Source organism: Saccopteryx leptura, chromosome 1, assembly GCF_036850995.1.
Source record: "Saccopteryx leptura isolate mSacLep1 chromosome 1, mSacLep1_pri_phased_curated, whole genome shotgun sequence".
Lineage (NCBI taxonomy): Eukaryota > Metazoa > Chordata > Mammalia > Chiroptera > Emballonuridae > Saccopteryx > Saccopteryx leptura.
Window position 1 is genome coordinate 231,892,814 of NC_089503.1, and position 12,664 is coordinate 231,905,477.

A 12,664-nucleotide genomic window follows, 5' to 3' on the forward strand; every position below is an offset into this window, starting at 1 on the left:
GCGGAGCAGATGGTCTAAATAAGGATTGCATATTATGCACTCTGATTTGAGAAATCACACTGTCAGTATGCATTTATCTATTGATAAGCAACAGGTAGCTGAGGAGGACAAAAAGATAGCACTTATCTTCCCCATGCCCTCTGAGAGTCATCCTTACAAAATGTAATTATCTTACTAACATAAACCATTTCCATATTTTCATGAATTGCCTGTACATCAAAACAGATATTTGCCAAAAATATTTCAGTAAATCCTTCACGTAAATTTAAAATATAATTTTAACAGATTTTTCCCTGCGGATCACATAAGAAAACTGAAAATACTATAACAACAAATTATTCTGTCTTTATATAAAGTTGGCTGAATGAATCCTAGAATATTCAATTCTTTCAGGCAACGCAGCTTGCCTCACTAGTTTAAATGAAACACATTTACAAACTTCCCAAGTATAGACCCCTTGCTCTTAATAATTCTATAAACTGATTGGAATAAAGTCACAGGGTACCAAGAGATTTCAGGTTTAAAATATAATTTAGAGATGGAAGTCTAAAATTAATTTTTAAAAGATTTGGGCACAGCCATGAAGAAATGACATAATTCGGAAGCACTGTCCAAATACTAACAGAATGGTCAGTGTTTTCTCCAAGTGAGGGCATGAGAAAGAGAAATTCTTCTCAGGTTTAGAAATAATTTCATTTGCTTGCCTGCGTTTTTCTTTTTTTAACATTAGCATAAGTTGAAATAAAACATGTTTGGGGGGTTTGCTTTTATAAGAGCATTCATTTAGCAATGAAGTGTTAAGCCTTGTTCATAAAACATGCAAGCAAATCCCTCCATTAGGTATTATCAGTATGCTTTTTCATTCCTGTACCCACGCCTAATATCAACGAGCTATATCTAATTTTAAAGTAAAAATTAGCATTCTTCAGGAATCCCTGTGCCAGGAGCATGTTAGTTTTCAGGTGAGGAGTGTTGGGAAAAAGGGTAGAGGAGCCAGGATGTAAAGTAGTCGAAGCTTCCATTTATTTTCCCAGATCGTGACAAGAGTGTGAGCTGATGAAAGTTAACTCATCTGCACGTAGTGTACTGCAGATGGACTCCACGAGAAATTCTCTCAAATGTCACAGTAACGGTTGGCAATGTGTCTCTGACTCAGGGTCGCTCCTTTTCAGGCCTTCCGGGTCCAAAGGGTGGGCTGCGGACGCTAATCAACCTCCTCCCGGGACTACCAATTTGAATGCGTGGAGGTGAACCGCGCTCTAGACGCCCGACCAGCTTTTACGCTGCTTCATTCAGTTCGGGTGGGGGGAAAAGAAAAAAAAAAAAGAAAAAAAAAAAAAAACCCTGCACATCACTGCCCCTGCCTCCACTATAAAACAAGCTGCCTGTCTTAAAACCTGGCTCCATCTAATAACCCTTTAGGAAACTCCCCGGGCAGTTTACGTATTAACCCTTTCCATGCTACCACCTGCGGAATTCCACCCCACCCCCTCATCCCGCAGATTTTACGGCACGGATTCGTTTTGGAATAAAACGCAATTAAATGCACAGTAAACATGCCCTGTTTTAAAGTTAATGCTGAAACACAAATCTGATCAGTAATTGTTTGTAATCAGTAGAGGTTCAACTTCTGCTGACTGGTGCTGCCAAACAGCCTCCCACCCTTGGAGAGCGGGCATTTATAAATCTTACATCTTCCAACCTCCTCCCTCCAATTCCTTAATGGACCATTAGTAACGGGATCGATCCTAGTTACTTTCGTAGCAATACATCGCAAAAGCACATCTACTGTGTTTACTAGTGCCAGAAACACCGTTCAAAAAGTTGAGAAGGGCGAGCCAGCACTTTGCAAACCTTTGGGGGCCGGAGGGGAAGGAGCGCGGTCGAGTGGGAACCTGGTAAGACCTGAGCTCCCGTGCTGCGGGCCAGCGAGCCCTTCCCCTTGCACCAACCAGGAGGAGGCACCGGAACCGCCAACTTCCCCGGCCGCCGTGCGCCGCCGCGGCTCCTGGACCTCTCCGCGGGGAAAACCGAGCCCACTGCCCACCCGCCCCCGGCCGCTGCGGCCCCTCCTCGGAGCAGCGCGCCCGTGTGCCCGGGGATGGGGGTGCGCAGCACTTACGTCTCGGAATTTGTTCCACTGTCCGACTTCCTTGTCATACTGAGAGATTGTGGTGAGCCATTGTTTATTATCCAGAAAATTACCGCCGTCCGACCGCCCCCCGGCCGCAGCCACCGCCGCGGCAGCTGCGAGAGCCTGACTGCACCAAGCAGCTGCACACACACACAATACGGCTGGCACCTTGAGCATCTGGGAAAGGAGACACAACCAGGGGGTCGAGGGGAACAGTGTCAAACGAGGGGTACGAAGACCAGGAAGACCCTGGAAAGCATGCATCAGTCACGACTGGGATAGAAGGGGGAAGAGACAAGCAGGGACAAGGTGCCCCCTCCCCTCGGGCATTACCCCCAAACCCGGGCACTCACACACGCAGACACGCAGACCCGCAGACCCGGGGGAGGAGAGGTGGGAATAAGGAAGGAAGCCCCAGCCGCCGCAGCTGGAGCGGGGAAAAGAATGCTTCCAGGCACATCACCTTGTGAGCCCGCACTGTGCTCGAAGCTCCTGCTGGAAATGCAGCCGGGCTGGGCCAACTCGCTGCTTTCAGGAGCCGCCGCACGCGCAGCCGTCTGGAGCGGTCCAGTCAGCTCCCTGCGCCGGGCGCGCTCCCCGCATCTCCGCCTCCCCCCGCGCGCTGCTCTCCGCTTACTCCGGTTGGCTCACCCTCTCCCTCCTCCAGCTCTTTTTTTTTTTTTTCCTTTCCTCTTCCACCTCCTCCTATCCCACCTTCCTCTGGATCCGAGCTGCAGTTAACTCCGGATACGCCGCTGGCTGGATGCAGAGGATGCGCTTACTCCTCGCCTAAGAATCCGTATCAGCTTTCTAACCTCGCCCCTACCGAAAGGTTCTCATGTTCGCCAGACAGCCTGATCATTTTCTCAGCTCCCGGATTTATTTAACGTAAAGCGTATTGTAGCTCCCTTCGTTGCCTCGGCTCTGCAGGCTCTGCATTTTCGAAGCCAGACGTGGGAAATGAGACCTGAGGAAACTTGACGCATCTCCAACTCAGAGTATCCAGCGGACTCTTCTGTAAACCTCGGGCTCAGCTCCGACCTAAAACAAAGCCATCGGCAGGGTCTTGAGAAATGTTTGAATTTCAGAAATCTTAAAGTATGTTGGAGTGAACTTCTACATTGTTACAGAGTGAAACTTTCATATTGAAGTGTAGAATTCTTTAACTTAAAAAAATAAAATCATTAACAGGTGGGGCGTCTGAGTACACCTAAATCTCCCCCATACTGTAAGCTATTTTCCCTTAATAAAAACTTCTGGGCGACTGTATTTTACGTTTCAGTTCCTGAATCAAAAACTTCCAAAGCACAATCTATGTCTCCCTAATGAGTATGAAACTCCCTAGAATTTTGAAGACCAAACACTAATTTTGCCCTCTAAACCTCCAATTATGACAAAATACTGGGTTTTCCATGCTGTTCCGCATGGTATTCTAAATAAACCGAAAGAAACCAGTGATTAGCCCCCTGTAAAGAAACCCTGATGAAGAGAATTTCTCCCACAGACTTAGAATATTTTGGTCCCCAAAACTTATGGGGGCTAAAACTGAAATAACATGTGTATCTCTATTTAAATTATTAGAGGTCATTTCAGACATAAATACATCTCCCAAAACTATGACCTTTGAAAATTTCATGTAGCTTCCAAACTTTAGAAGCTGTTTGAATAGCATTTTCCATTTCAATCTCTCAATGCCTGTGTAATGTTTTCCAAATTATATTAATATAGGAATCAAACACAATGATTAATTAATATTGGGTTTTAATTTTTAAATGTAGGATTTAAAAGAGAATGTATAATATGTAAAATAAATTAAAGGAAAAACTGCTACTTTTTTAACTCAGGTATTTCCTTCCATTTTTCTCCTTTCCACTGTGCTGAATAATAGAGGAAAAAATATATAAACAAACAGAATTCACAATTACAATGCAATAGAAGTCCTAACTGATATAGACACATATCAGAGAACTTTAAGATTACTAAAGGATATATTCTCCAAAGATATTTATTTTGGCCTAATCACAGATGAACATGCCATGAACTTTCCCATGTTCTAATCCTTGTTTAGGAAATCATAGATAATAGTTCTCAGGTCCACACTCTGCTATCACCTCTTCCTGCCTTTAGATCCTTCATCCTTCTTCATCCCCAGTCTCACCAATTTACCTCAAAATTTAAAGAAGTACTTTCCTTCTAATTCAATGAGGATGTTTAAACATGTTGAAAACTCTATTTTTTAAAATTTAAGTGTAATGAATAAAGCACAGAAATTGTGCCTTAGATGAAACTCTGATACACAGAAAGTCAGTAATTGTTCAATTGAAAATGACTTTCTGAGCAGTAGTGCAGTGGATAGAGCATCTACCTGGGACATCAAAGGTTCAAAACCCGGAGGTTGCTTGCTTGAGCACTGACTCATCCAGCTTCAGTGTGGGATCATAGACATGATCCGATGGTCGCTGGCTTGAGCCCAATGGTCTCTGGTTTGAAGCCCAAGGTTGCTGGCTTGAGTGAAGGGGTCAATGGCTTGGCTGGAGCGCCCCAGTCAAGGCACATATGAGAAAGCAATCAATGGATAACTAGGGTGCCACAACTATGAGTCTATGCTTCTTATCTTTCTCCTTTCCTGTCTGTCTCTCTCACACACAAAAAAAAATGACCTTCAAACTTTTATAAGCTACCCTTAAAAGAGATGTGTTGGGCAAATGAGTTTTTAAAATTTGTATTTTTTGAGTTTGCTCACTTTTAGCGTCAAAAAGTGGTGCTGGGCAGAGCCAGGTATATGATCTGTGAAATTACAAATTATCTTCCTGCTTGGGAAGGGCCATTGTCTTTGCTGGACAAGAGGTTTTCCCACCAGAAAAGTTTTGAAAAGAGAAGGAGAAGGGGAATGCCATGTTTGCAGATGAGAACAGAGAGAGTTGAAGGAAGGAGGAGATGGAGAACAGAGGTGAGGGGTTTTTGTGAGCTCCACTGAGACTGGTGGGGCCTTTGATTCTAGGAGAAACCAGAGAAGATTCTCCTGGTTGTGGAACTGGAAAATGTGTCAATGGCTTTGGGAGCCCTGAGGGAAAGGGAAGTATTTTTTCCCTGTGTGTTTGCTCGCAGGACAGTGCAAGACTTGATTAAAGGAATGGCCCATTTTTTGGCTCCACTGTTTCTTTACCATCTGCACGAATTTAATGAGAACCAGCATGTGCATGACCACCACAGCGACAGTGATGGGGACTGCCATGGCGACTACTTTCCATACAATATGCATTTGTGTAGGGCCTGTAGACAACGGCAGTCCTGGCCATTCACATGTAGGTTCTCATTGAATTCGGGCAGATGGTAAAGAAGCGTGGAGCCAGAGGATGGTGGGTGTTGGTCAAATAAGTTTGTAAATATGATACATATGTTTGCTCACTTATAGTTTGCATGGGGTGTGAAAGACAGGCTGTAAGCCAGCAAAGTCATTATAGCCTAAGGCTTAGTTTTAAGACTAAGCCTTTCCCGCCCTTATAATACTAAGATCTTTTCAAAACTAAGCTTCTCCCTGCACCCTTGACTGTTGCATGATGTGGGGTGGTGCACTCTTATGAGGAATCCCATTTATGCCTCAGATAAGTAACTTTGTATCAGAGACTTCCTTATTTGTATATTGGCTTAAAGTTTTGGATTTCTATACTATAAAATAGGGCAGACCAGGGGCTTGCTCTCTCAGTTCCTGAAATTAGTATTGCAGAGGAGAAGCAGCCATGATGGCGGAGTGCTGAAGAAGAAGTTAGTTTGTGCAGAGTTTGTGCAGAGAGAAGGAGATGGGAAACAGAGGTGAATAAGACTGGTGAGGTAAAAACCTTTGATTCTAGGAAACTCAGATAAGTCAGTGGCTTTGGGAGCCCTGAATGGAAAGGGAAGTGTTTTCCCACTGTGTGTATTTCTCGCCCGCAGGGTGTGAACTAGGATGAAAGGTAATGGCTCATCAGTTCTTGGCTCCTTTGTTTCATTACTGTCTGTACGAATCAAATGCAAACCTGTATGGGCCAGGTAGCTTTGATGGTGGCCATGGCTACTGGCCTCACAGTGGGCCATTCTGTTTATTGGTGTCCCACCAAGACAGGCAAGCCACAAGAAAGCCAAGGGAAAAGCAGAAAGCTGCTTTTCCCATGGAGGGCAAGGGATCAGGGAGGAAAAAGAAATCCTACTGCACCTGTCAGTGGTGGGGTGGGGGCAGTATCTTTCTTCCCTGTTTGCTCTTTCCTTTCAAAATGTTCTGGTACCAAATCCTCTCCTCCAGCAAACATTAGCAAAACAACGGCCCTTCCCAAGTAGGAAAGGAATTTGCAATTTCACAGACCACATATACCTGGCGCTGCCCAGCCCCCAATGCAAACTATAAGCGGCAAACATAAAGATCATATTTTACAAACTTAGTTGACCAACAATTTGCCACAAAGTATTTGATGAGGGATGATACATGTTTTAGCCAGTAACCGCAGCCCCCATCAAAGCTGCCTGGCTAATGCAGGTTCACATTTGATTTGGACAGATGTAAGGAATCAACAGAGCCGAAAACTGGTGATCCATTTTCCTTTAACCCTAGCTCGCCCTCAGTGAGCAAGAATATACACACACTGGGCTCCAAAACCCACTCATTCAGCGCTCACAAAGCTACTGACTCATCCGAGTTTTCCAAGAATCAAAGGCTTCCACCTCACCAGTCTTATTCACCTCTGTTCCCCATCTCCTTCTCCGCCAAAAACTGGCTTCTCCTTCCCCATTCTGCCATTTTGGCTGCCTCGTCCACGTGGTTTCCCTGCCCTGCCTCCATGGGCTAGTCCTCCCTACAAGAACATGGTCACTCTCTCAAATGGTCTCCTAGCTGCACCTTTTAAAACCTTTTGGTGCGAAAGCCCTCCTCCAACACACTTAGCACAACCACGCCCCTTTCCAAGCAAGAAGAGCATTAATATAAATATTATCACCTAGGCAATGGCCATCTCCTGGGCAGTGCCATCTTTAACAAAGTGAGCATAATATATCTTATCTGCCCAACAATACACCAATACTCACCCCTTTCAGCATCTGTTATGTATTTTAGCTTAGCAATTGCCCTCTGAGACTAACATGACCACCTTTAGATTGATGGGAGCATTCATATTTAGTTTTATATCTCAATTTACTCACATGTGTGTGTGTGTGTATCACTGATGATGTTCATAGAAACTCTTCACATCTAACTTTCACTGACAGTTCTCTAAATGCAGCTTCACGTGGACTACTGCAAGATGTAAAAAAGTGTTAAGGAACACGCATAGACAGTTATATTTGTCTGTGAGAAAAGCTTCTGATGGCTACCAAACTCTAGATCTGACTGTAAAGCAGGATTTACTAACAAAGTCCAAGTTTGAAATGCTCTATGTCGAAAGAGGTAGAATGAGCCTGTTTCCAGTGTATTTGTGCTGGGTCTGGTAGGTGCAGCTCATCTCTTATTACTAGCAGGGCTCCTTAATCCTCTGCCCTTCTCTAAAGCCACTGCCATTGTCAAGCAAAGCTTCTGGGCCTGTTAGTTGTGTGAGTAAAAGCTTACTAAGTGTGATGGTGTGATGGTATTAATTACAGGAAATTCTCCTCTCAGTATCTCTATATAACAGAAGGAATGGGTCTTCAAAGAGCCTGCTTTTAAAATTTAAATAATCCTGAGAGAATTCACACTTCAGTTAACACCTTGGTTATCAGTTAACACCTCAATGGGGATTAATTGAAAGCTTGCTGAGAACAAAACAGAGCTTGGAAGAATACAGGAAGAGTATTAAGTGGGAAGCAAGATATGGGAGGGGTCCTCAGTAATAACCTTGCAGACCAGGTGTGTGAATACAGAGGGGGATAATTCACTGACTGTGCTTTCTGGTTTTATTGGGAACCAGCACAGAGAACTGAAAAAGCTAAAAAAGGAAAAATTGGAGTGGGGTGTGTAGAATGGCAGAACAGAACAGTGGTACCAAAAAGTAAGTGACAGGGTTAGCACTTGGTTTTGTTTCTGATCATGCTTTACAAACTTCGGTCTCACAGCAAGACACGGGTCTCCAGGTTTTCAGTCCCTCTTCTGCCACTTCTGTCACCTCACACCAAATAATACTTTATCTACATTATGAAAGGCATTATTAGGGCCACTTCAAGCTTTAACTTTACTGTTATATTTGTTTCTCTAGCCTTTTAACTTTTCCTAAACTAAAATTTAAGTGAATCAGTCAACAAACATTTGTTATTGAATATGTGCAAGCTATTTTATTTGGAATATTTTTATATTAAACCCATTTTTTCTAGGTTTTCTTACCATAATTTTTCAATTTGTCACAGTCTTAAAAAGATAAATACTGGCCTGACCTGTGGTGGCGCAGTGGATAAAACATTGACCTGGAAATGGTGAGGTCGCCGGTTTGAAACCCTGGGCTTGCCTGGTCAAGGCACATATGGGAGTTGATGCTTCCTGCTCCTCCCCCCTTCTCTCTCTTCCCCTCTCTCTCTCCTTTCTAAAATGAATTAAAAAAAATTAAAAAAAAAAAGATAAATACTAAGCATATGACAATTGATCCATTTCTATCTACCTTTGAGACTTGAGTTCTAGGTTCTAGAACTGCATTTATTAAAACACATATACCTATGCATACACACACAGAGAGTTATCTTTTATGGGTTACTGTAAAGCCAGTATCCAGGGCCGCCATCATGGCCATTCACATGCAGGTTCGCATTGGATTCGGACAGTTGGTAAAGAAACAATGAAGCCAAAAACTGGTGGGCCATCATCTTTAATCCTAGCTTGCACCTGCGGGCAAGTAAAAACACACACTGGGCTGCAAAACCCACTCACATTCAGTGCTCACGAAGCTACTGACTTATTCGAGTTTCCTAGAATCAAAGGTTTCTAGCTCACCAGACTTATTCACCTCTGTTCCCCATCTCCTTCCTTCTCCCTGCACAAAATCTGCACAAACTGGCTTCTCCCTCAGCAGTCCACCATCTTGGCTGCTTCTCCTGGCCTCCTCCACATGGCCTCTCTCTGCTCTCCTCTCTAATACTAATCTCAGAAATTGAAAGAGCAAGCTCCCATTCTGCCCCCATTTTATTTTTATTTTTTTTTAATTTTTATTTTTTATTTTTTGTATTTTTCTGAAGTTGGAAACGGGGAGGCAGACTCCTGCATGCGCCCGACTGGGATCCACCCGGCATGCCCACCAGGGGGCGATGCTCTGCCCATCTGGGGTGCCGCTCTGTTGCAACCAGAGCCATTCTAGCCCCTGAGGCAGAGGCCATAGAGCCATCCTCAGCGTCTGGGCCAACTTTGCTCCAAAGGAGCCTAGGCTGCGGGAGGGGAAGAGAGAGACAGAGAGGAAGGAGAGGGGAAGAGGTGGAGAAGCAGATGGGCGCCTCTCCTGTGTGCCCTGGCCGGGAATCGAACCTGGGACTCCTGCATGCCAGGCCGACGCTCTACCACTGAGCCAACAGGCCAGGGCTTCTGCCCCCATTTTATAGTGTAGAAATGGAAACCTTTAATCCAATATACAAAATAAGGAAGTCTCTAATACAAAGTCACTTATCTGGGGCATGATGGAATTGCACCACCCCACATCAAAAAAGGTGGGAAAGGCTTAGTCCTTAAACCAAGCCCCAGGCTACAAGGATCCTGCCTGCCTACAGCCCGCCCCCAACACACATTAATATCACCTGGGCGACAGGCCTCCAAGTGGGCAGCACCATCTTTAACAAAGTGAGCCTAATATATTTTATGTGCCCCACAGTTACTTTCTGTCATAGCTACTGCAAAAATATGTTCCTCTGTTGTTATTCCTAACTATCATGAGAATATGTAGCAAAGGTCATGAGAATATGTAGCAAAGGTCATGAGAATATGTTGGGCAAATGAATTTGTAAAATTTGTATTTTCTGCCCTGGCCGGTTGGCTCAGCGGTAGAGCGTCGGCCTGGCGTGTGGGGGACCCGGGTTTGATTCCTGGCCAGGGCACATAGGAGAAGCGCCCATTTGCTTCTCCACCCCCCCCCCCCCTTCCTCTCTCTCTCTCTCTTCCCCTTCCGCAGCCAAGGCTCCATTGGAGCAAAGATGGCCCGGGCGCTGGGGATGGCTCCTTGGCCTCTGCCCCAGGCGCTAGAGTGGCTCTGGTCGCCGCAGAGCGACGCCCCCGAGGGGCAGAGCATCGCCCCTGGTGGGCATGCCAGGTGGATCCCGGTCGGGTGCATGCGGGAGTCTGACTGTCTCTCCCCATTTCCAGCTTCAGAAAAATACAAAAAAAAAAAAAAAAAAAAATTTGTATTTTCTGAGTTGCTCATTTTATTGTTAAAAATGGCTGCTGCCCAGGTATGTGATCTAGGAAACTGCTAATTACTTCCTGATAAGGAAGGGCCATTGTTATGCTAATTTTCCAGAGGAAAGGTCTTTGTGCGCCCAGGTAGTTTTTTAGAAGAGAAGAAGGAGAAGGAAAAAGGAAGTCAAGATGGCAGGGTGCTGAAGGAGAAGCCGGTTTGTGCAGGCAGGAGAAGGGAGAAGGAGTGCAGATGGGGAACCAGAGGTGACTAAGACTGGTGGGGCCTTTGATTCTAGGAAAACCCTGATGTGTCAGTGGCTTTGGGAACCCTGAATGGAAAGGGAAATGTTTTCTCTTTGTGTGTTTCTCTCCGGCCTGGTGCGAGGCTAGAATAAAAGAATGGCCCACCATTTTTTGGCTCCGCAGTTTCTTTACCGTCTCTCTGAATCAAATGGGAACCTGCTTTTGCCTGGCTGTGACTACTGGCCTTATAACTAATATCTTTCATGGGTCAGATACAGTGACAGGTACCTTATATGCATAGGTTTCTTTATTCTTCACAGCTTGTCCGGGATCCCATAGTTAGTAAATACAAAGGAAGGATTTTGAGAATCTATCAAGTTCTCTAGAATGATTATGCTATACTGCTTCTAAGCTTTCTCTCTACATATACAGAAACTTCGTTTTAGATCATCTGCTGTTTGTGCTCTTCAATTCCAATTGTCCATATCTTTCCTCCTCACCTTTTGTACATTCATTTAGCTCCATTTCAGTAAGAACCAGGACTTATCTTTAAGTCAAGGAAAGAGAAAATGGCTAAGTCAGGAGGCCTACTAAACTAAAGCAGGAGTCATTGCACTTTCATGCTGAGCACCTTAGTCCGTGTCTCAAATGACCCTGTCCACTAGCAACCCAGTCTCAGCAGTGCTAAGTCAGAAACCCAGCAGACAGTGCACCAGGTTGACTAAGGAAATTAACCCTGACTGCCTTCCTCTCCTTATGCAAAAATGTTGTTTGCCAATCAAGCAAATGTTGTTTGCCTTTCAATTATAGCCAGCTGGTGGGAGGTAAGGAGAGATGGGCATTAAGTGGTTTTGCAGAGTGTCTGCAGTCACTGGAAGCTATAGTTTAATGATAGTTGAGTTATCCTAAAGGCACAATTTGTCCATGTCTGAAATATTTCATTATAAGGTGAGGGAAACAATACAAGATCTATAAAAATCAACCAACTAGAGTGGTGCCATATGCCAAATGTATCTAGGAGATTGAATTCAGCATTTTAAAAAGAACAAAAAACCAAAAAACAAACTCTAGGTATTAAAAATTCAGGAGTAAATTAAAGACCTGCCAACACCATCACAAAAAACAGGCCAAGAAGAAGCATTCTATGTCCTCATTCTGGAATTTTATTTACTAAACCTATCTAAGTCTTACATCACCTGTACTTAATTTATTAAAAGGTAGCAATAATTAGTAATGTTTGCACTGGGGTATCAAAAGTAAACAAATTTTAAAACAAAAAATGGAATAACAGACTTTTCTATTGTTGCGTTTTTGTTTTGGTTTGCAGCTGTTGCCGGTGGAAGTAGGGTTCTTCCACGGAGTAATGAGAAAAGCATTTTGGGAAGCCACACATAGGAGGATGAGGTGTAGTGATAGGATTTATTGGAGCACATTCCCAGGTGCCCAGTGTCTCATCCAAAACCAGGTGGCTTCGTTCCATCTTGCTGTGGAATAAGCCCGGGGACTGAAGAGGACCCACCGGAGGGTCAGGAGCCAGGACTATAATGCTATCCCCCTGAGCTCCTGCCGTCCAGCATTGTTTCTGCTTCTGGCTGTGGTCTGGGCAGTGCTGGGCTGCTGCACCCAGGCCCATGCTCTGAGTCTCACAGCTGCTTTGGAGAGAGGGAACAAACAATTGATTGCATGAACAAATGCACGCTACAGAGACAGGCCTTTGTTAAATTTTGATTATATCACCTTAGGCTTGGGAGAGAACAGGCTTTCTTTTCAAACTAACCAATCTTGTCCCTAATCATTTGTAAGCTCGTACTGGCCCTAACCAGTCCCCTTTCTCAATCTCCCAGGGTTTTGTGTTCCTTATCCAATCCAATCCTTTTCCCAGATTTTCCCAGGCTAAACTCCACCCTTTTATGTTGCAATTTTGGTTTCCACTGCTCATTCCTCAAAATTTTGCCTCCTCAAGTCACCTGATTTCTACTGTG

At 44.4% G+C, this 12,664-nt stretch overlaps 1 protein-coding gene across 1 annotated transcript in view; it reads right to left on the minus strand.

Annotated features, from left to right (window-relative positions):
• The window catches only part of SPOCK3 (SPARC (osteonectin), cwcv and kazal like domains proteoglycan 3), a 348,806-nt gene extending 346,070 nt beyond the window's left edge, over positions 1-2,736 (minus strand). Inside the window, exons 1-2 of the mRNA XM_066387709.1 lie at positions 2,598-2,736; positions 2,123-2,311 (exon numbers count right to left, since the gene is read on the minus strand). Of these exons, the coding sequence (XP_066243806.1) occupies positions 2,123-2,311 (189 nt within the window). The 5' untranslated portion in view covers positions 2,598-2,736. The remainder of the gene's footprint in view (positions 1-2,122; positions 2,312-2,597) is intronic.
• Between the last annotated feature and the right edge of the window lie 9,928 nt (positions 2,737-12,664).